Source organism: Notamacropus eugenii, chromosome 1 (genome assembly GCF_028372415.1).
Source record: "Notamacropus eugenii isolate mMacEug1 chromosome 1, mMacEug1.pri_v2, whole genome shotgun sequence".
In the NCBI taxonomy this organism is placed as follows: Eukaryota; Metazoa; Chordata; class Mammalia; order Diprotodontia; family Macropodidae; genus Notamacropus; species Notamacropus eugenii.
In genome coordinates, this window is record NC_092872.1 from 699,021,063 (window position 1) to 699,046,012 (window position 24,950).

General features: G+C 41.3%; 1 protein-coding gene across 1 annotated transcript in view; it reads left to right on the forward strand.

Annotated features, from left to right (window-relative positions):
• Positions 1–432: 432 nt before the first annotated feature.
• Positions 433–24,950, forward strand: part of LOC140521306 (hepatocyte nuclear factor 4-beta-like) — a 68,617-nt gene continuing 44,099 nt past the window's right edge. Inside the window, exons 1-2 of the mRNA XM_072636220.1 lie at positions 433–696; positions 17,452–17,653. Of these exons, the coding sequence (XP_072492321.1) occupies positions 579–696; positions 17,452–17,653 (320 nt within the window). The 5' untranslated portion in view covers positions 433–578. The remainder of the gene's footprint in view (positions 697–17,451; positions 17,654–24,950) is intronic.

Sequence of the window (24,950 nt, forward strand, 5' to 3'; positions counted from 1 at the left end):
GATATGGACCAGCATTTTAAAACCTTCACAACGTCAGTGAAATAATTTAACTTCTGATTCTACTTATGATAAAGCTCATTGACAGATTCAGTGGGAAGAAAGTCAAAATCCCAGGGTATACAGAAATAAAAACCAATGTTGCCCCCTCTGGTTCTTCCCCCAGCACCCACCTACTTGGCTACCCAGGAGGATGCTCTGGCGGAAGAGAGAAAGGCAAGGTTTGTCTGCCCACACACTGTGGGGTCAAGGGCTGTTCCTTTAGGGCTTAGTCATAAAGGGCATTGTATTGAACCAAGGATACAGCCCAAGTTGACTTACTTATCACCATCACATAATCCCAAGGAGACACCAATACTCAGGTAGAATATGCTAGGAAGATGGAAAGAGAAACAATCAGGCTTGTCTTCCCTCTGGTCTCTTTCTAGGAGGGGAGGGGAGGCCAGGCCAGAGGAAGGGAGGGAGCTAGATAATGATTTGTCATTTGGGAGGCCTAAGGCCGGCGTTTTCCTCTGACTAGACATTAGCTGTGATTGACACCTGCCTGTTGCAGCCTCAGCCCAGACTCTCGACAGGTGATCATGAAACTTCATGAAACCATAATGGATATGGATATGCCAGATTATAGTAGCGTGTCCCTGGACTCTTCTTACACGATGTTAGAGTTTGAGAACCTGCGAGTGCTCCCCACCAACTCAGGTGAGTGACCGGCTAAGTTTTCTCTGGTTTTTGCTCTAAGTAGTGCCCTCTTGAACACAATAGCAGTACTTGAGACAATGAATGTGTATTTTTAATTGGTCCATTTCCCTAAGGAGTTTGTGAGTCTCTCCAAGAGAGAACTCTTGGCTGATATATGTAATGTATGGGTGTGTATGTTTCATATATATATATATGTGTGTGTGTGTATGTTTGTATGTATATGTGTGTATATATAATATGTGTGTGTATATAATATGTGTGTGTGTGTATATATATATATGATATGTGTATAATATGTATGTATAATGGAACCCTTCCTGCATTAAAGGACTTTCTAACTTTTTGTCAGCCCCAGATGTATAATCAGAGAATTTGGCTTCAAAATTCCCATTCTGCTCCTTACCGTCCAATGACTGTAAAAGCCTGATAGCATTTCTGGGTCTCAGTTTCCTCATCTTTAATATGAGAGAAGTTGGATTAGATCATCTCTATTTCTTCTCCACTCTAAAATCTATGACTCTAAAAGTTTGAATCACCTCTCTGAACCTCAGTTTCCTCATTTGTAAGATGAAAATAAAAATATCTTATAGTCTCTACTTCATGGGATGGTAGGAAAAGTACTTTGTAGACTTCAAAGTGTGATAGAAATAGGAGGTTTTATAATTATGTTTCTTGAAAGCTTAATTCATAATAATGACTTTTAGCAGTACTGATCACGGAGTAGACAGAAATTTGTAGTGACAGAAAAAAAGAAAAGAATCACAAAAAGATGTTGTTTGAGCAATGTATTTGGTAAATGACTGCCTCCTTTTACTAGTCACGTCAACTTTTCTTGAGAGCCTTCTGGGGCACAAATAATAATGTATTTGTTATTTACAAAGTCGGTGAATCGGAGGCTAGAACCCTGACCCATGAGGACTCTCAGAAAAGGCATATTGAGGGAGAAACTGAGGCTTTAAGTAATTGATATTCTCGTTTTGTGCCAGTCAGGTAGAAAACTATCACTTTCCCCTTTTTTTGTTATTCGATGAAAGGATGCCCCCAGAAAGCTCAGTGGGACTGGGAGTGGGGTTATTAAAAAATCCTCTTCTAGTTCCTGATCTGCCACCCACACTATGTGGCATTAGACAAGGCACTTACTTCCCTTTCTGGGTCTCAGTTTTTTCATATGTATAATGGGGTGGGAATGGGAGGGAAGACTGAAGGAACTATTCTCAAAGGTTTCAGACATTATATGATTCATAGTCTATTTACTGTAGCAAATACAAAATATTGTTGTTACCAAATGACCATCTTTCTGCCTTCTGGGCTCTGCTTCTTATGGGTTACTATGACATTTGCAGAAAAGGGGGGTTGTTTTGAGTAAGTGCACAGAGTATACCTTCAGTTCAATAGAACATTTGATTCCTGCTTTCCCTGGGGGGCAGAGGTGGTGGGGAGTTAAAGGGGAAGGGCCTGAAATTGACAGGACCTCAATTCTAAAGGCATATGCAATCTAGGTCAATGTTGACCTATTTGTGCTCTTGTTAATAAGTAACTTGGCTCTCACAGAAGCTAGCTGTTTGGAGATGTGTTTGTCTTGGGCTAAGATCCCTCTGCAAAACTTGGCGGGGGGCAGAGGGGGAGAAGGTTATTTAAAAAAAATTTCAATTCCAGAGTAGTGTCCCTCCACAAAAGTTGTGAGTGGTGTGTGGAGACAGCACCCCGGAGCGGCATGCCCTGCACCATGGGGGTACCTTGGCTTGTGGAGTGGAGGGAGAATGCCTAGGGGCTCCAGGGTGGGAGGGAAAGTTACTGCACTCTGTTTACAAGCACGGGGTGTTGTTGTACAAGGGAGAAAAGGCTCACCTTGTGCCCCAGAGATTCACTCTTTAGCATCATCACCTTTCTCAGTAAACATACTTTGAGAGCCTCCTGTGTTAAGTACTGGACACCTCTGAGAAGGGTCTGAAGATTTAGAGCTAGAAATGAGCACACACACGTGCATATACATATGTACGTATATGTATGTATGGTTATGTGCTATATGTACACACACACCGTACCCAATTCTAGCTAGGTGTATATATGTGTACATAAGGTAGAAACACATTTATGTATATGTAACATATACAAATATACAAAACATATATCTGTGCACACAAATACACACATATGTATATATGTGTGTGTATACACAGACACTCAAATTGAGTATAATATATAATTCAGTTAATTAGGAATTCCTTGGGGGTAGGGATTGTGTTTTGCATTCCCAGGGCTTAGCAAAGTGTCTGGAACATAGTATACATGAGTATGTATGTCTGTTTATATATATATGTTATATATACACACACATACATATATGTGCATGACTAATTGGATTTAAACCCTTTGTTTTATATGTGGGAAAACTGAGATCCAGAACAGGGAGTTGACTTGTCCAGGACCCAATAGGTAATTTTGGTTTGATGATCTTGGTTCTAGAACTATGATTTCACTGGTTCAAGACACTCCCAGGGTGGAAGCGGCTTCCACAAACACAAGAGTAACCCATCCCTCACTTACTATAGAGAGCTGCCTGGGGCACTGACCATTAAATGATTTACCCAGGGTGGCACCATCAGTGCCATAATGGAGTCAGGACTTGACTCTAGGTCATGCCACAAAATTATAGAAACTCAGAATTAGATGGGACCTTGGAGGCTGTCTAGTTCAACCTGTACTCAAGCAGAAGTTTCTCCTATCATATTCTTTTTTTGTTGTTTCTGGGGGCTAAGTGACTTGTCCAAGGTCACACAGCTAGCGTGTATCTGAGGCTGGATTTAAACTGAGGTCTTCCTGACTCTAGGGTCAGGGTCGTGCCACCTAGCATCTTCCTTTTTGAGACTGGATCTCCTATCTCATGTAGGCTAGAAGTAGAGCAGCCTATTGTGAACCCAGTCTCTCCATGGATCAACATGAGATTTTCGACCTGCTCCATTTCCAACCTGGGCTAGTTCACCACTTCTAAGGCAGACTGATGGCTCCCATTCCCAGAGAATCACCATATTGGTGCTAGACTTAGCATGGATGCCCAATTGGTGTTAGCCTACTGCACTCAGCAAGTGAACAGTCATCCAGCCTCTGCTTTTTTGAAGACCTTAAATGGTGCAGAAACCACTTGGTTTGGATTCAAATCCAAGTCTTGTGACTCCATATTCACTGTTCCTTCCATTACCTCCTAATTGGTCAAGGAGATAGAACTGATACACTACAAAGCAAAAGCTCAACATCAAATCAATATTATAGATAATCAGTGTTCCCAAAGGTTTGAGAAGGGAGTCGTTAAATGACTTCATGGACAATTTTGGCTTTGAATGACAGGTAGAATTTAGCTAAGGATACAGGAAACAGAGAGAAGATTCCAAGCAGGAGGAAGCAAGAAACAGAATTCAGAAACAAGGGAAGAACATTTTTGGGGAGAGTGAGCTTGGGAAGACTTCACCCAGGGAGTAGGATCACAGTTGAGCTTTGAAGGCTAGATAGGATTTGAATAGGTGAAAAGATGAAAGAAGGAAATGCAGGAGCATCATGAATCAAGGCACAATATGGGTCTCTACCTGTCCTCTGATTGAATAAATGACTGGAAAACCATTTATTAAGTACTTACTATGTGTTAAGCAGAGGGGGAAAACAAACAAAAAAGTTGGGACAACCTCTGTTCTCAAGGACTTGACATTGCAATTAGGAGAGACAACACAGATGAGAGTTCAGCTACAGGGCAGATGGCAAGGACCAGAAGTTCTAAGAGTTAGTCCATCAGTTGGACAGATGGCAAGGGCCACGTGGTCTGGAGGTTACAATGGTAGATTCATAGAATAACAGAGCAGGAAAGGACCTGAGAGGATGTCCTGTGTAGCCCAACTGCCTCATTTTACAGATGAGGAAATGGAAGCCCAGAGCAGGGGACTTGACTTTTCCAAGGTTACACAGGTAATTAGAGGCAGAACTGAGATTCAGACTCAGCTCTTTGAACTTCCAGTTTGGGACCCTTTCTAACAATGCTGAGATTTTCTACCAACATTCTAGCCTGCCCCTGAGTGCCATACCTTCTAACAATGACTTTCCGAGTTTCTGGACCTACCTTGTGACTCCAGTCAACATGGTTTACTGAAAAGACCATTAGACCTGAAGTCAGAGGCTTGAAATATTTATTAAATTGAATTGGGTTGGAATTGTGCCCCTGTTACTTACTACTTGTCACTTCATCTCTGCAGACCCTCCATCAAAAGTTGTACTAGATGATGTATGTCTCTTTCCATTCTAGATCTATGACTCTATAATCTTGATGTGCTCAGTTTATCCACTGCCCCCAGAGTATGATCTTGCTTACTAAAAGACCATCAGTAGTTGAACTACGTATATTTGTTACACAAGTTTTGTCTTTTTCATTTCCTTTTCAATAGGGGAGGGAGGTGGGAAGAAAAGATTAGCAAAGACTTGTTAATGGAAAAAAAGTAATTGAAAAAAATTGAATTTGGAGTAAGGCAATCTAGAGGTAAATTACTTGATCATTTGTATGACCTTCAGCAAGTCATGAAACCCTTCTGTTCTTCAGTTTTTTCCATTGTAAAATGAAGAGGTTGAATAACTGATCTCTAAGGTCCTTTGCTGCTTGAAATCCTATTCTATTTCTCCGTAGGAGGAAGGAGAAAAAGCAAACAAAATAAAAGCGAAAACCAGGCATCATCGTGCTGGTTCCTTAACAATGAGTAGATGGGAACTGGGAGAAATCCCAATGATGAACTGACGTATTGGAGCTATCAAAAGCTACATGGAGTCATTTAGACAGACTCTGCCTTGGTTCCTTTTTGGTAAAGCAGGGAGAGATAATATTTCCCATCAATCAGTTCACGGTGATCGTATTGACCCTCTGTGTAATTTGAGGTTGGATTTTGCTGTCACCATTTCTGTCAGTTAGGATTGTCCTCGTTTCCCTTCTTTAAATTTTCAGAGGCTGGATACCTGAAGCACTAAGATGAATGAATAGGTGTGGATAGAGACAAGGTCACTTTAGCAGGGATCTGGTTAAAGCAATGAAGGACCGTCTTCAGATGTTTTCTACTCTATATGGTCATATTTGGGCAACCCCAACCCTCCAGGGACAAGGAAGTCTAGGAGGGTTCACTCAAAACAGTTGTCATAAAGCTCATGCTCTTTATTCCTGACACCAGGGACTCCAGGCCTTCTTGACTTTAACTGAAGGTCTGATGCTAACAGGTCTTGTGTTAAAAGCAACAACCACCACCTAATGGGGGTACCACCAGGAGGCAGCAGTTTAGAGCTGTATTACTATGCAGTATAATCATTCTCAATGATGAGACGTTAAGAAAATATGTTCAGTGCCTGAGTTGCCACTTCAGAGGAGATTTCAGTCCTCCATTCAAGAAGAAAATGAGGTATATTTTTGATAGAATTCCATAGAAAGTGACTGTTTTAAAAGAAAGCATTTTAAGAGGGTAAGCTACAGCTCTCTTGAAAATTCACTTAGGTTGGAAAACTGAGTCCCCAACTCATACCAATATGGATAAACCATGACTGGACAAATATTTCTCCTCCCTCTCCATGTCTCCTACCTTTAAAACGGGAGAGCCTGTAACCCTCCTTCATAGCCACCCCCCAGTAATGGCTCTTTAGAACTCCTGGCTGGCATAACCTATAATCCACCTAATTATAAGTAACTTCCAAGAACCCTGTAATTACATCATTTGATATTTTAAGTGAGGCCACAGCACTGGTTCTGTTTGCAAACACAAGTACTATAAGTGGATAGAGGCAGGGCCATTTTATGGGGATCTGCTATAAAGCCATGAAGGTCTCCCTTCAGTCAAAGTAAATCTTTGTCTAACATTTTAAAAAAAGAACTTTCCATGGGTCCCACTGCCAGGGTCTTAGGACTGCCTGACATTCCTTAAATCCTCTGTGGCCACCAGCTCCCTCCTCCCCCCTCTTCACCCATTGAGAGGTCACCAGCTGAATCAGTAGATACAGGGCCAGATGTCACCCAGGGGAGATGCAAGGAGATGTAGGGAATGCAACTGAGTGGCCAGCTGTTTGACATTCTCTGGTCCAGATCTCTAGATGATTAGCTGTACTCTGGGCTCCTCATCCAGATGTGCTGGCATCTGCGGTATGTAGCCACTTTGTAATTGCCCCTGTAAAAGCCAGAACAATGTTTCCTGGGACCTTGCAGAGCATCATTAGCTTTTCATGGAATGTCAGCCCTGGAAGGGACCTTAGACACAACAGAGTTCAGTGGTGTCAAACTCAAGCAGGGATTAAGTAGGAACAGGGTCACTAAGTTTTACATAAATATCCCTGTGGTCTCATATTGACTTAGAAAAACACATATTAACATTATCTGTGTTCTATTATGTTTTTAATTTATTTGGTTAAATATTTCCTAATTATATTTTAATTTGGTTGGACAACATTGGGATCAGACTCTGATCTAGTCCAGCCCTCTTGGTTCACAGAAGAGGGGAATGAAAAGAAGAGTGACTTCCCAAAGGTGACAAAGGTAGTTCAGTCTTCCCAGAGCACGGACGTGAGGTGAGTTCTCTACTTGCAAATTCCCCTTTTGGGGGATGGGAAAGGGGAGCACGAAGTAGAGGACCTAGATGTGGCAAGCAGACCAAAGGACCATCTTCTGGGGAAAAGGGTAGAGGAAAAGACTCGGATTAGGAGTCCAAAAGTTGCATTAAGGTCTGGGCTCTCTCACTAACAAGCTGTATACTAGTAAGGATCCCCACAAGTTAACCTCTCTCTGCCGTCTGACTGAAGCCTGCACTGTTAGTTCATCCTTAAGTCTTTGGCTTTTCTTTGTAGCCCTGGTGCTTGGCACATTGCCTGGTACACAGTTGGTTGGTTGTTGTCCTTTGTTCTCGAAGAGGATCATAATGACATCACCATCATAAAGTTAAGTTTCAATGTGTCCCACTGTGGCTAAGCAGACCAAGATGAGTGCTGAATGCTCTACCACAGATTGGGCCCGGATAGTCCGTGTGAACATTTGTGGGGGATACTCCAAATCTGCACATCTTATGTTTCCTTTGTGCTGTTTCAGTTCTGCTTTGCTCATAGAGCACAGCACCCTCTCTGATGTGGACATGCCATACTGAGCGGTCCTGTGCCAGTGTCTCATAGTAAGTGCTTCATTAATGTTTATTATTGACTGGTTAATGGACTGGTATAATAGAAAGGGGAGTCAGAACATGGAAGCCAGATCTCTTGCCCCTTAATATTCAACATTGTAAGTAACTTTCAAGAACCCTATAATTACATCATTTGATATTTTAAGTGAGGCCACAGCACTGGTTCTGTTTGCAAACAGAAGAACTATAAGTGGATAGAGGCAGGGCCATTTTATGGGGATCTGCTATAAAGCCATGAAGGTCTCCTTCAGTCAACAATATTGTCTAATCTCCTTCACCTTTCCAGTATGGAGTCAGGATATATGGTCTCTGCTGCACTGGAGTTGTATGACCTTAGACAAGTAACTTCCCCTCTCTAGCTCTGCTTCCTCCTTTGTAAAATGAAAGAGTTGGGATAGAATAGATTAAGGTTTTTTAAACCTGAGGCTCAAGAACTTGTTTTTAAAAACATGATGAGAACTGTATTTCAATATAATTGATTTTCTTTGTCATTCTATGTATTTATAAAAATGCTCTTTTGAGAAGGGGTCCATAAGCTTCACCAGACCACCAAAGGGGTCCATAACACAAAATGGGGTAAGAACTCTAGATAATCTTTCTGGCTATGGTATCTCATAGAGCCCTTTATAATGAGACCATTCATGATCTCATTTTATCTTTGTTTGCCTTGTATATAGCAGGCACTCAATAAATGTTTATTGAATGGGATCCCAACAACATCCCTGGGAAGCAGGAAGGCAGGACTCACTGACTCCATTTTATAGATGAGGGAGCTGGGGCTCAGAGAGTGGAAGTGATTTGCCCTGTGGTAACATGGTCAGCGTCAGACCTATCCAGGCTAGTCCTCAGATGGAACAACTGCCAGGTCAGTGTTCCAGACTGGATACGCTGATGCTTAGGTCATTAAGGACAGGGGATCTACAAGAGAGCAGGGTGAGCTCCCTGAGTTACACAGGTTGTCTGAGCCTTCTTCCCAAGGAAGAGCTTGGGATTCCATTGGCTTTCAAATTTCTTTTAAAATTAACTTTTAGAATTGTGTGATTATTCTAGCTTAAATCAGGTTTTGATCTTCTGACTAGCTCTCCCTTTGCACCCAAGGTCCCCCTGCTCTTCCAGCTTTGGTAGGAGGAGGTAGAGAGAAGCACAGGGGCAAATCTTGAAAAGTACACTTCCCTGGTACTTCCCTTTCCATTAGGCCAAGGGATACATCACAGTAAAGATAGGTAGACTGTTCCACTGACCAACATTAACATAATTAATCAAGTGGCAAGTATTTACAGGCTCCTCCTATTTTCCAGGTACTGTGCTGGGTGCTAGTGATACAAAGACGAAAATGAAACACTGCCCAAAAAGCTTCCATTCTATCCTGTGTACAGATAAGAAATGCAAAGTAACAAATAGCTAATATTTATATAGCACCTTAAGATTTGCAGAACTCCATGCAGACATGCGCAGATTACATATCTCCAAGGGTTATTTCATAATGTGTATACATATATACGTATATGTGTGTGTGTGTACCCATTTTCATAATATATATACATATGATTTCATTTGATCCTCACAACAACCCTAGGAAGTAGGTGAAGAAGTGCTATTATTATCCCCATTTTACAGATAAGGAATCAGGGTTAGGGGAGGTCAAACAACCTGTAAGTAAGTGTCTGAGGCAGAATTTGAACTTGTCTTCCTGACTCCCTATCCAGCACCTACTGTACTACCTAGTCGCTTCTTATAAGCTTTTATTTTCCCTACATTCATTCATCTAAAAAATGAATTTTAGAATTTCAAGCTGTTGTAACAAATAGGTCTCAAAAACCCAAATGGTACATCCGCTTATCTTTCTCCTGAGATTTTGAGAGACGGGGATGGAATTCTCAAAATGATGACTGTTAGAATCGTTTTATGTCTTTGAAGAATTTAAATAACGAAACTGGGTATTTTACATTAAAAAAGAAAATGGTGGGTACAGGAGGCTGATGGAGGGAGATGGGACAGGTTGAAGGACCAGCCCCAGTGATCATGGGATCAGGCCCATTTCTAGTTAGCTTTGCATTTTGCAAACTATTTCCATTAAAACAATCTGATGAGGGAGTGAAAGTGTTATTTTTACAAGGAGGAAGTTCAGTTTCAGGTAGATGGTGGGACTTGCTGAGAGTCTCACAATTTGCAGAGGAATGTCCCTGGACTTGAACAGAGGCTAGGTGGATAAGTGGATCAGCACTAGATCTGGCCTCAGGAAGATTTGGATTCAAATCCAAACTCTTTCCAGCTGTGTGAGTCTGGGCATGTCATCTAATTTCTATCAGCCTCAGTCTCTTCATTTGTAAAAAACAGTAGAGTTGTTGTGAAAATAAAATGAGATAGTAATAATAAATTGTTCCGGAAATCTTAAAGTGCTATATACAAATGCTAGCTATCAGCATTTAGACTCCCAAGTTCAACAATTCAATTCCCTGTACCACGAGTAAAGAACTTTTCAGGATTAATTTGTCAAGGAAATGGGACTTTCAGAGAATAGGGAGAAAGGAGAAGAAATGGTAGGGAGAAAGAAAACAGGGGAAAAGAGAACAGCAGTGGTGGTGTTCAGGTGTTTCCAACTCTTCATGATCCAATTTTGGTTTTTTGTTTGTTTGTTTGTTTTGGCAAAGACACTGGAATTGTTTAGCCATTCCTTTCTTCAGTTTATTTCACAGCTGAGGAAACTGAGGCAAACAGGATTAAATGATTTGCCCAGAGCCACACATCTGGTTTCTGAGACCAGATTTAAGCTCAGGTCTTCCTGACTCCAGGCCTGGCACTCTATCCTCTGTGTCACCAAGCTGCCCTAAATCACTTTATTCTGGCTTTCTCATCTGTAAGTTGAGAAGATTGAACTAGACGATCACTAAGGGCTTTCCTGGCTTCCACATTTTGTCTTTGTGTGGAATGAGTTCCAGTGTGAAACTGAAAGCAGAGGGGAGGAGAGATCCCCAAAGAGGAACTGGCTATCAAAATCCCTATCTCATGTCAAATGTGTGACATCTAGTGACCTTACCCAAAATAAATTACTGGGTTTTGATCACAGCTGCCTGATCTCAGCTGACTCCCCAACTTAACTGGGTAAACTATTAAGAGAAGTAATTTTAGGAGCATACATTCTATTCCTTCAGGGCTGGCTCTTAACAAAATGATTAAGTCAGAACTGAGAAAGCTGTGTGGAATAATGGAAAACAGACCAAATTTGAAGTCAAGATACCTGTTCCAGCTAGGCTCTGATGTTAATTTCCTATAAAAACTTTAGGCAGATTATTTCTAGAACTCAGTTCTACCCTCTATGAAATGAGGGGAAGTTGAACTAAGGGTTCTTTTAGATCTAACATTTTTAAAAATTTTAACCAAATTCCCTTGGATACAAATGTTAGAAAGGTATTTGTATTATTTGCCCCAGTTGGAATACCTTAGAAATAGCCTTGGGTTCCTATATACACCCTTCCTGGCATAGGATTGTTCACACAGTATATTAATTCCAATTTTCCCTAAAGAGAGGTCCTGGGAGAAGAAAAGTTGTTGGTTCAATTTAGTTTAACAAACTTTTAATAGGTGCTTACTTTGCATAAGACACCATGCTGTGTGCTAAAGATGTAATGATAAAAAAATTATATAGTCCCTGCTTTCTAGGAGCTTTATAGTCTAATAGGAGAGGATATGACTTTTACCCATATAAGTGTAGTGTGGGATAGAATATCATAGGGTAAAAAGACAAACCCAGACAAAGCACTCTAGGAAAACATATTTGTATAGTATCTTGAAAGCACTTAGAATGCTTACAAAATATCTCTATGACCATTACCTCATTTGATTCTTGGGTCAGTTCTATGAAACAAAGAGAACAGGGATTATTATTTCCATTTTTACTTTTAACAAATAGAAGCTCAGAGAGATGTGATTTGCTCAGGGTCTCAGAGAAGCCAACTGAGAGGCAGAGTGGATGGAGAACTTAATGTGGTATCAGGAGACCTGGATTCTAATGCCAATTCTCCTCACTACTTCTTTGAACTTGGACTAGTGGTATGATGTTTAGATGAGGTTTAGAATCAGAGGGTGTGAAGTCAAATATCAATTCTGCCACTTGCTACATGTGACCTTGGGAAAGTGCCTTCCCCTCCCTGGGTCTCAGTTTCCTCATCTACAAAATGATGGAATTGGACCAGAGGGTCACAAAGGTCTTTGTGTGCATTGGTGAGAGAGTGTCACCTAGGCTTATGGCTGCACTGTTATATTTTGATTAATCCTGCTTTTTCCTTCTCTTGAGTAAATGTTGTGATTATTCTTGTTCCTACCCTCTATTGGGTAAAGGTTATGATAAGTCTTTGTCTTATCGTTAAGTAAATGTTGCATGTTTAAGGGTCAATGGTGTCAATGTGACTGACTTTGTGTAAATAGGAAGCACACTAATGGGGGCTCAGGCACTAAACCAGTGAGAAGTAGAACTGTATTCCACTCCCACATCTCAACAGACTTATCCAATAAGTAGAAAAGCCTAGTCTTCAGCATGTGTCTTTTCACTTTTAAAGGAGCAGTGCTATAAATGAAACAGGCTTGGTTTTTCAAACCATACATCTTACTTCAGTGTATATTTCAAAAAGCTGCCATATTTGGGGAGACCACTTGCCACACAAAAGAGCAGCCAAGATTCATTCTGTTTGCTCAGACCTGGTAGGAGCATACCTGTTTCAAAACCCTTGACCCAATTACCCCAGCAGAAATCCTGTGCTACTCAAAGAACTTTCAAAGTGGCAGGAACCAGCTCTTGTTTAAGGGGGAAGAAGGGGTGAAACCATCTTTCAAGAGAGCATTTAAATGGCCATTATCAAAGTAAGTCAGCATTTTAAAGCGCTTCCCCAGGTTTGTGATGACAGCCTACATTTCACAAGCCAAAATAAAATTTGAAACCAAGTTCCCTTTGTCTAGCATCCCCTGCTCTCTGGGCCCTTTGGGTTTGGCTAGGAAAACAACATTCTTTGAGCTTAAAGTCTGACTCTCCTCTCTGGGCCAAGCACTGTTTGGCTTTGGATTTCAGGCAGGTTGGAGGAGGGGATGGCTAAAGGGGAGGGAAAAGAAGGGTCTCTCTTGGAAATTTCCTAATAGATTTTGTTTTGAAGTTAAGGTCAGGCCACCTCTACCCCCAATGACCCCTCCCCCACCCTGCGGCTTCTGTTTGACAGAGTGTCTTTGAAGGAACGGAAAGCAATGGGAGACTGGGGAAACAATCTGGGTAGGGCTTTGCATTTTAAATGGAATCCTCTTCTAGGAAAAACAGCTGGCAACAGTTACATGCAGGTAACCCTCATTCCATGACCTAGATGTAGTCCAGAAAAACTGGGTCTTGGACAAATCTTCATTTCTCCTCCATTTGAATGATACAATTGGCAATGCATTCCCACAGGAAAATTCTCTAACTTTGGGTAAGAAAAGGGTTAAGGAGCACCATGGAAAGAGCCCTGGGATAGGAGTAAGGAGACCTGAGTCTAGGCCTGACATTTACTAGTTATGAGATCTAGAGTCAATCACTTAACCTCACTGGGTCTCAGGTTTCTGATCTATAAAATGGAGATGTTGAACTAGATGGCTCCTAAGGGCCTCTTCAGCTCTATGACTGCTGAACCTTCACTGGCTCCCTTTTTCTTAAAGGATCATTTTTTTTTCCTCTAAAGAATAAATAAAATATAAACTCCTTAGCCTGTTTTTTTAAGTCCTTCAAGATTTTGGTCTAAACTACCTTTTCAGCTTTGTTCCAGTCAAACTCATCCTGTCGTATCCTAAGTTTATGCGAGACATTATCCATGCCTAGAATATACTCACTCTTATAGAACTCTTCTTCCTTCAAGGTCCAAGCCAGGTGCCACTTCCTCTAGGAAGCATTGCCTGTCACCACCACGCAAATACCCACACATGGAAATGAAAGTGTTCTCTCCCTCCTCAGATTTTTTTATCTCTCCTTTGCCTACATTATCTTTTACTTTGTACCATACTTAATGCATATGCATGTCATTTTCCCTCCAGTACAGTGGAATATCTTGTAATTATTTTTCATCTTTGTCTTCCCAGTTATGAATATTGTGTGCCCCCATTAGACTGTGAACTCCTCAAGGGAGGAATCATCTTGGGTCTTTCTTTGCATCCCTCAGTGCTTAACACAGTGTCTAGTATATGAGAGGGACTTAAATGCTTATTGGCTGACTGACTGACCTGATATCTACCACTGGGGTTAATATGATAGCTTAATAAGTATTTGTTGAATTTAATTGGTGAAGGAACAGAGAGGTATATTTTTCACTATTGTGATTGGACAAACAGCATGCTTATGTGGCTGCCTGTCAGATTGTAAGCTTCTTAAAGATAAGGACTATGTTATAAAATCAAAGAATGGCAGAACCAGAAGGGATCTTAGAATTCATCTCATTTAATCCCCTCATTGGTAACTCAGGCCTACAGAAGAGAAATAATTTATCCAAGGTCAAAGCAGGCTGAGATTTGGACCAGGAATCTCCAATACTAAGCCACCACTAGACCTTGCTCATCTCTGTAGCTCCTGCACCAAGCACAGTGCCTCATGGGTAGGCAACATGCATTTATTAGGCACTCACTGTATGCCAGTCTCTGTGCTAAGCACCAGGGATATAAGCCAAAAGGAAGGTAATCCCTGCCTTCTTGGAGCCAACACATAAAAGGGAGCCTGAAAAAAGGGAAGTTGTGGCATAGGAAGGCAAGTGAGTCAAGATGTCCAACTCCTGGGAGTGAGAAGCTCAGCGAGGAGGGGGGATGAAGAGTAGTCAGCCTGAATTCATCTCCCAAATGGAGGCCATTGGGAGCAGGCATAGAAGACTGAATCAGTGATTCCCAGCATGGAGGGAACTCCTGATGAGGAAACTCTTGTCCCTGTGGCAGATAAGTGGCACCTGTCTTAGAAAGTTACCTAGAGAAGTAGGAAGTTAAGAAACTTGCCCATGGTCACCGAGCCAGTGTGCATCAGAGGGATGAGCTGAACCGCATCTTTAACTCAGGGACCAGCTCTTGACTTATCAATCTTTGGCCACCTCTTTGCCTTGTACAAATAAGCTGGGAAAGGTACTCTCCCAGGACTATTTCATTATAGGGAACTTGCGGATGAAGAAACTCCCTTGATCAATACAAGTTAGTATTGATCCCTGGCAGATTAGTTTTGGAGACTTACCTACAGAACCAAAAGACAAAATGACTTGCCGAGGGGGCTGCAGTCAGTATGAGTTATTGGCAGAACTTGAACTCAGGTCTTCCCTACTCCACCTCTCCACTATGGCACACCGTCTAGAGTCGTTTAATAAAAAAGTATTTGTTTAATTGAATTGTTAAAGCAACAGAGACTGAAGAGCCCTCTGCTTGGGTGGGTTCTTTAAAGACCATTCAGGCCAGTGGAAGCCTCCCTGCCATCACCTTTACCAGATGTTGGACCACATCTCTCCAGTTCCCGGCAATTGGGAGAGGTGTGCAGGCAATTTGGGAGCTAAAATTAAAGCTGTGAATTTTGGCTTTTCCCCATTTTTGTGGGAGAAGAAAAGTGAGTTTTTGTGGCACAGTTTGGTTGGCAGGTTTCTTTGAGCCACAAGAGCTGGGCTGTTTTTCCTGAATGGACATTTATCTGTGCTTTATTAGAACAGAAGCCTCCATGCCAACAGAGGGTCTGCCCAAGGCGGCACCCAGACAACAGGTCAGGTCAGTCCACTGGGACAGTCAGTCAGTGGAACAAGTAAGAAACTGAACTTTTCACTTTTTGGGAGAAGGCTCCAGACTCTCTTATGCCCAGGCAGAGGAGCCCCTGACCATTGCCATATAGGGAACTTTCTAAGACTGCTGGTCTGTAAATAAAAAGAAAAAAAAGGTTTAACCCTTAAGGGAGAGAAGCCAGGCTTCTCTGCTTCTTTCTCATGCTATAGCAGGCACTGACTGACTCTTCTGTCACAGAAGCCCAGAGGTCACTGTGCAGGGGACACACTGAGCCTGTTGGGCAATAGAAAATCCTATTAGTGTCAGCATGTCTGTGACCACATGTGGTACTAGACCATTGGGCTCTTCAGAACTCTCAGAGATGAGTATGCAAATCATAATCACCAAAGGAAGAGATAAATCAAGGTTGCCTCTACCACTAACTCCATTTTATAGATGAGTAAGTAGAGTAAGGAGAGGAGAAGGGACTGAGAACAGGAGGCATCCAGAGAGGGAAACCTCTCCAGAGGGTCTGTGACCTTCTACTGCCCTTGACAGTTTGAGAGGAAGAAACAGAACAGGAAGGACAGGTTTTGAATCTATCTTGCTATAAGAAGAAGCCTTTTTTTTCTAAAACCTGATTGGACAAAGGAGAATTTCCTGCTATTGGAAAAAAATGACTGGAAAAAAGGCTGGATGGCCCAGTTGCTACTATAACTTGAGAGGGAGAAACTCTTGCTCAGAAAAAGCATAAGATTTTCTCAGCACTCTGCCAAGGGTGGCTGTGTGCTAAAAGAGTTCTTATTTTGTTTTGGTTTTTTACCTATTCAGCAGCCTAAGAACTGCAGAAAATCAGTTTTACTCAGGGAGTTAACAGCAGAGGAACAGATTTGCCTAGCAGGCAACACTAGGTACAAATTGTTCTCTGATGAATCATAAAAGATCAAGTACCACAATCCAGACTTGTAAATTGCCCCCTGGCAAATGGGTTTACCTATTCACTACCTCCCTGTTAGATATCTGTAAATTTATGAACCAGCCCTCCCATGGACACTGTGTGCAATGATGAGAGAGTATGATCCAGGTTTCCGAGTATACTTTTATGTCTTAATTATTCCTGTTCTTACCTTCTATTGAGTAAATGTTATGATTATTTCTGCTCTTATCTCCCATTGGGTAAAGGTTGTGATAATTTCTGCTTTTGCCTTATTGTTAAGTAAATGTTTCATGTTTAAGAGAAATGGTGTCACTGTGACTGATTTTATCCAAATGGGGGCTACATCAATGAGGGTTCAGCAGCTATTAGAAGCAGAAATGTTTCCTCTCTGCATACACACTTGGATTACCCCTAGCATCCTGGGAGTTGTAGTAGAGTAATCAACCTTCTAGGACACTATCCCTACCTATCAAAGTGAATGCAAGTGAGGGAACCAACTAAGCCCAAAGAAAAAAAAGAGGGCCTGAGAAGAGTCAAGATTCAGTACCATGACAAAGCTATCTGAACATAAACAATTTATAATATTATAACTTAGTCATGATGTACAATTGGACTTAATTCTTGTTACAATAGGGAGCCATTGAAGGTTTGGGAGAAGGCTAGTAGTTCAATCAGGTCTCTGTGTTGAAAAGATGATTTACCAGCATGCACAAGCTGCATTAACTTTTGGAGTTTACTCTCAGGAAACTCCAGGATTCTAAGGTTACTTCTTTGAAGAGTTAACTGGAATAGGAGAAGAGAGGCAGTGTTATTTATAAGGAACAAAGCCTAAGTGGGTAAACAGGACCTAAAGATAAAGCTGCTGTTATCTGAATTTTATTTTCTCCTCTTTCTTCTTCCTCCTTATTCATTTTAAAGGACACAAAGACTCAGGCCTAGGTCCCCCAGAGGCCACATCACCAGAATCCAACCAGGCCAGCTTGGTGACTAATGGAATTAATTCCCTCTGTTCCATCTGTGGGGATCGTGCTACAGGCAAACACTACGGTGCGTCCAGCTGTGATGGGTGCAAAGGATTCTTCCGCAGGAGTGTCCGCAAGAACCACGTTTATTCTTGCAGGTACTAATAATAACATCATGGCTCTTCAAGTTGTAAAGGATCTCAGAAGCTATCTGATCCCACAGGTACAGGAGCTGTGCAGGCAGACAGTTTTCTAGCCTCTTTTGAAACAACTTTATAATCCTGATAGCAAGTTCTTCCTTTAATTGAACTAAAATTAAATTTACTAAATAACTAAAATTAAGATGACCTATAAAATAACCAAAATTAAATTATAAGTGAACTATGAAATAACTAAAATTAAAATTCTAAACAACTAAAATTAACATTTCTGAGGGCAAGGACCACACATTTGCCTTTCTTTGAATTCCCAGCTCTTAATACAGTGTCTGGCCCATAGTAAGTACTTAATAAATGCTTGCTGACTGACGTGTTAAAATCTACTACCTACAATTTCCCCCTCCCCCATCTCCCACACTTCCAGTTCTCTACAATCAGTTACCAAAATTTGTCATTTCTGCCTTCACATGCTATCCCTTCTCTCAGCTTACATAGCTCCCATTTTTCTTCAGGCTTTTGTTATCTCCCTCTTCAGTTGTGATAGCTGCTTTCTAATCAGTCTCCCCGCCTCAGATTTCTCCCCACTCCAATCCATCTCATGCACTGCTACCAGTTTTCCTTATTCACAGCCCTCATCATATGAGTCCCCTGCTCAATCAATTATCTCCCTATTGGCTTTGTAGTGAAATGTAAACTCCTCTGTCTAGCTGACCAGGCAGGAGGGGACTGGCAAGATGAATCACAGGTTTGCCTTGAAGAATGACTTTTCTTAACAAACAATCTGTTTCCTCCTTTAGGAAACAGGACTAACCAAAGAGTTTGCTTAACTATTTGGGCTGGGTTCATAGTGCCACAGAAACCAAAGAGTTTGTCCATTCATGAATGAATGCATGAACAAAGCACTTACTATGTACAAAAGAGTGTACTAAGAGCTGGGGATACAAATTGAAAAATAAGACAATCCTTGGTCTCAAGTAGCTCACATTTTTGATGAAGGAGATAATATACATGGAAGGTTTCCGCTGCAAGTCAGATGGAAAAGTCTCATGGTCCTTAGACTGCAGGGACAAGGCAGATGGTAATGGCTCTTCTTCAATGTCATTTTCACTGATAAAAATGATATCAGTTTCTGCTGTTGAGCCATTTGACAATGCAAGGACTTGGAGAGGAGGTGGGGCAAGAATTCTCCTTTTTGGATCTTTGGTAGCTGAGGCTGGAATATCTGCAGCAGTTGCTAGGCTACGTTGCCATAGAGATTGCTTCCCAGGATGTTGATAATGGGCACTGGACTGGAAGTATTGTCATTTACAAGGCTCCTGGGCTCAAGTCCTAGACTGTCTCCATCAGGGTCGAAGGGGAGTTGGTGGTCAAGGTGGTGATGGCTGTTGGACATGCCTAGCATGTACTGCCTCCTATCTCCCCTTGAATGTGCCCAGCTGCTTCAGCTTGCCTGGCTTGCCTGCCACATGAGTGACAGTTAAGTTGGCAGTGAGCAGGCACAGCTGACCCCCTCTCTACAAAAGTTTCTTCCCTAGGTGATGGTCATGAGGGCTGATCTGGAAGAAGGATTGGTGGTCTGGGGCCACAGGAATGGGCATTAATGGTGTGCTGCCACTCCCAGGGCTCCTCTGCTTATTTGCCTGTTGGGGACAGATGGATAGTAGTTGCTTCTGGTACTGATGAGGAAGATGGGCCCTTCTCCACAATGATTTCTCCCATCAATGATGACTGCGGAATTGGGCTAGAAATAGGTCTGGTGATTTGGAGGGACACTACTAGTCCCAAGGCTCTGGGTTTCAGGGTCCATTAGGATTTGAGAAGAGATAGTTGTCAAGGTTGTGATGGGCATCTGATATGCTTGGCACATGATAGTCTTTCCTTCAAGTGGCCTTTCTGTTTCAACTAGACTGGCTTGCCAACCTATAATGGCAAGGATATGTTGCCCAGAGTAAATTGATAATTTTTGTCTGTGCCTGCTAACTGTAGGCTACTTAAAGGTGAGAACCATGTTTTATCCTTCTTTATATTCCCATAGCATACTGGCACACATCAGGTGCCCCAATAGTGCTTGTAGAAGAAGTGAATGAGAAGATGGATGAATGAAACAGTTGGTGACATGTCTGGACTCACTTACTTAATGCCAGGGGTTTAGGTTTCCTTATCCAATTCAGAACAAGCTAAGAACCCAGAGAAGTCATCTGGATGGCTTTGTAAATAAATCTAACCATGATTTATTTTAATCAATCAACCAACAGCTATTAAGTCAACATGCTCTGTGCTAAGTATTGTAGAGGACAGAAAAATAGTAAATAACAGGTCCTACTTGCCCAGTCTAGTTCATAGGATCATAGAACTAAAGCTAAAAAGAACTTCAGAGTCCAATATCTTTATTTTATAGATGAAAAATTTGATACCCAGAGAGGCTAAATGATATATAAAGTCACATAGGTAGTAAGGGGCAGGAATCCTCTGACCTCAGAGTCATTGCCCTCTTCATATTTCACTGCCTCCCTAAGTAGAAAACTTATTTATGGATCTTCGAATTTGTTGTGGACACCTCAATACACTACTAGCTACTAACACACAAATCCTACAGCTAAACAAATTGTGGCACATGAATGTCGAGTAAATCCTAGGAAGCATTGCTAACAACAAGGCTAGTGGGGTGGAGGGAAGGAGGAATCCCAACTGAGCTATTTAAAACCTTAAAGATTATGTTCTCAAAGTGCTGCACTCAATATGCCAGCAAATTTGGAAAACACAAAAGTGGTTCAAAGGATCAGTTTATGCCCCACTCCTAAAGAAGGGCAACATCAAAGAATATTCAAATCACCAAACAATTGCACTCATTTCACATTCCAGCAAAGTTATGCTTAAGATCTTGCAAGCCAGGCTTCCACATTATTTGAACTGAAAACTACCAGAAGAACAGGCTGGTTTTCAAAGAGGCAGAGGAACTAGAGACCAAATTGCCAACATTTTCTGGATTATGGAGAAAGCAAGGGAATTCCAGAAAAAAACATCTACTTCTGCTTCATTGACCACACTAAAGCCTTTGACTGTGTGCATCACAACAAAATGTGGCAAGTCCTTAAAGAGATGGGAGTACCGGATCATCTTATTTGTCTCCTGAGGAACTTGTATGTGGGTCAAGAACTGAACATGGAACAAACTGATTGGTTTAAGCTTGAGAAACAAGTATGGCAAGGCTGTACGTTGTCTCCCTATTTATTTAACTTACATGCAGAGCACATCATGTGAAATGCCAGGCTGAGTGAATCAAAAGCTGGAATTAAGGTTTCTGGGAGAAAGATCAACAATCTTAAATATGCAGATGAAATCACTCTGACATCAGAAAATAAAGAGGAATTAAGGAACCTCTTGTTAAAAGTAAAATAGGAGAATATAAAAGCTGGCTTGAAGCTAAACATTAAAAAAAACCAACTAGGATCTTGGCAAGTGGTCCCATCACTTCCTGGCAAATTGAGGGAGGAGAAAAGGAAGCAGTGTCAGATTTTATATTCTTAGGTTCAAAGATTACTGCAGATGGAGACCGTAGACATGAAATTAAAACACACTTGTTCCGTCCAAGGAAAGCTATGGCAAATCTGGACAGCATACTAAAAAGCAGAGACATCACCTTGCTGACAAAGGTCCATATAGTCAAAGTTATGGTTTTTCCAGTAGCGATGTATAGCTGTGAGAGTTGGATTATAAAGAAAGCTGAGCACCAAACAACTAACACTTTACAATTGTTTGGGGAAGAGTTTTAAGAGCAAGGAGATCAAATCAATCAATACTTAAAGGAATTAAATCAGGCTATTCACTGGCATAGTGGATAGAGTGCCAGGCCTAGAGTCTGAAGACTTGGGTTCAAATCTGGCCTCAGATACTTACTAGCTATGTGACCTTGGGCAAGTCACTTAACCCTGTTTGTCTCAGTTTCCTCACCTATAAAATGAGCTAGAGAAGGAAATGGCAAACCACTCCAATATCTTTGTCAAGAAAACCCCAAAAGGGGTCACAAAGAGTTGGACCCAACTAAAAATGGTATCACTTCAATATAATGTAAGTTTGTTGTGGGAAAGGACTGTCATTCATTTTGTCTTTGTGACCCTAGCCCGTAGCACATAGTAAGTATTTAACAAGCAGCATGATGTAGTGGATAAGTATGGAACTCAGAGTCAGAAAAAACTAGCATCAAATTCTACCTCTGATAATTTACCACTTGTATGACTGTGGGCAATCAATCAACAATTATTAAGCACCTACTGTGTGCCCTAGCAGATACTCTGCTAGGGGATACATGTATAAAGAATGAAACAATCCCTACTCACAAGGAACTGACATTCTAATGAGGGAGACATATGTGTGTGTGTGCATGTGTGTGTGTAATGTATATATACATACATATAGCATAGAAACAAAGTTAATACAGATATAAACAAAATAGCTTAACACAAGATAGTTTGGGAGAGATGGCATCAGCAATTGAGGAGAATAGGAAAGGCTTCATACAGAAAATGGTGCTTAAGCTGGAAGGGAAGCTTGAAAAGGAAAGATAAACTGTATAAAGTGAACAGAATGAAGGAATTCTGGGCATGTAGGAAAGCTAGTGCAAAGGCTTAGAGGTGGGGGATTAGGGTTGTGTATGATGATCAGGATTTGTCTGGATCACAGAGTCCAAGAAGGAGAATAATGACCAATGAAGCTGGAAAAAATAAATATGTAGGGGCCTCATTGTGTAATACTTCAAAATCTAGTTAGAGGAGATTACAGTTTATTATGGAGATAATAGGAAACCAATGGAGTTGACTGAGTAAGGGAGTAGAATGATGAGAGCTATTCTTTAGGTAAATTATTAGACAGCAGAGTATGGAAAGGACTGAACTGGGGAGAGACTTGAGACAGGAAGCCCAAGGACAAGGATGGTGGCTTAAACTAACGTGGTAGCTGTGAAAGTGACAAAAAAAAGATAGGATATTGTGAAGGTATAAACAGCAAGATTTGGCAACTGACTGAAGATGAGGGGTGAGGGATTATGAGAAGTCCAGGATAGCACTGAAGTTGGGGATCTGGGGTGTTGGAAGAATGGTGATTGCCTTCAATAGTAATAAGGAAATTTAGAAGAAAGGAAGGGTTTGGGTAGGGGAGAAGTTGATCAGTTTCATTTTAGACATGTTGAGTTTAAGATGTTTCTGGGATTTCCAATTTGAAATATCCAGTAGATTTAGTTGAGTAGACCAAAAGTGGATCTGAAACTCAGGGTAGAGACTGGGGCTGGATATGCCTCTTTGAATCTTTGTTTCCTACTCTATAAAATAAGGGGGCTGGATAAATATAAAAAATTAGATGGCCTCTGATGTCCCTTCTAGTTCCAACCCTGTGATCTTCTGATAATAAATATATGTTGGATCAGAGATCTCCTCTTGGACATTTCAGGTTGGGCATAATTTTGGAGGTTATTTATCAGATAACAAACCATTAATAAAAGCCATCATCCTGAGTAACCTTAGCAAGACAGAGAAATGATGCAGACATTTGGGGGAGGGTCTTGATATGTGATTTCATCAGTGTAGAAACCACCTTTTCTAATGTAAACCAGCACCTTGCCTGCAGTTTAGAGGGCTGGCTGGGGGCACTGAGAGGTTAAGTTTCTTGCCCAGGGTCTCACTACCCATATGTGTTAGAGGTAAAATTTGAACACAGGTCTTTATGAAACTGAGAACAGTCCTCTAACCATGCTGAAGGTATAACATCATTTATTTCTAATAGGTCCTGGGAGTTCCTGGCATACAACGGTGCCATTCTTAATGTGGTCAGAACTAGCAGAGGGCTCTCCGTTTTGCAGACTGTTGGCATACGTCTGCATTTTGAACATGGTCAACTTTGCTTTACATGTCTATTGCAGTATGAAGAATATAGCCAGGGACAGAAAAGAAAGTTTTGTTACTTGGAAATAAATAATTTCTTGAATATAATCAAGACAAAGGAATACTGTCATGTATTTTGGGATTGTTTTGCTTCTGGAGGCAAATTTTGCATATGGTGACTCTTTCATGGTTTCCAGAGTTGCCCCCATAAGCTGCTCTTTTAGGTTCTACCTCATACCAAAGTCAGAGTCTGTAGAGTCAATGCCTTCCCCTCCCCCATTTTAAAGAATGAACGTCTCTTCTTAACCTCTATGTTACTATTGGGAACATCACCATTCTTCCTGGTTCACATGCTTGGTGTCATACTTGCCTCCTCTCTCTTCTTCTTTCCATATTTCTAATCATTCACCAAATCTTGACCATTTTACCTCTGTAGCATCTCTCACACTCATCCCCTTCTACGTACACTCACACAGCCATCAGTCTGGTTCAGGTACTCATCACCTCTTGCCTGGGCTTGCTATATGGAAAGAGTCTCTTAAGTGGTCTCCCTATCTTAAGTCTGTCCCCTTTTTTAATTCATTGTCCTCACAACTGCCAGTGATTTTCCTAAAGCACAGGTCTGACCATGTCACCACATCATCAATCATCATCATCATCATATTCATATGATGATCTAAGACACGGTAATTTACAAATATTATCTCATTTTATCCTCTCAACAACTCTGGGAGGCTGGTTCTTCATTCATTCAGTTATGTCCAACCTTCATGACCCCATGGACCATAGTACACCAATTCCTCCATTATCTGTCCTCCACTATTTCCTGGAAGTCTAACCATGCTCATTATTTGTTGCATCTATGACACTATCTATCACCTAATCCTCTGCCGTCCCCTTCTCCATTTGCCTTCAGTCTTGCCCAACATTGAGGTCTTTTCCAATGAGTTCTATCTTTTCATCATGTGGCCAAAGTATTTAAGTTTGGTTTCAGTATTTGTCTTTCCAGTGAGTAGCCTGAATTAATTTCTTTAAATATTGTCTGTTTTTATGTCCTTGCTGTCCAAGGCACTCTCTAAAGTATTCTCTGGCACCACAATTCAAAGGGTGGGAGGTAGATCTATTATTATCTCCATTGTACAGATGAGGAAACGGAGTCACAAAAGTGATTTGTTCAATATCACACATCAAGGAAGTGTTTAAGTCAGGATTTGAAATCAGGTCTTCCCCATGCCAGGCTCAGTGCCCTATCTACTTGCCTACCTGGCTGCCTGCTCAATAAGTTGTAATGACTCTTCTAGGATAAAATATAAACATCTCTATTTGGACATTCAAAGTTCTTCCCAATCTGAGTTGATCTTTCCTTTTGCATAACATAACATTCACTTTATCATACCCCACAGTCCAGCCAAATTGGCTTTCTT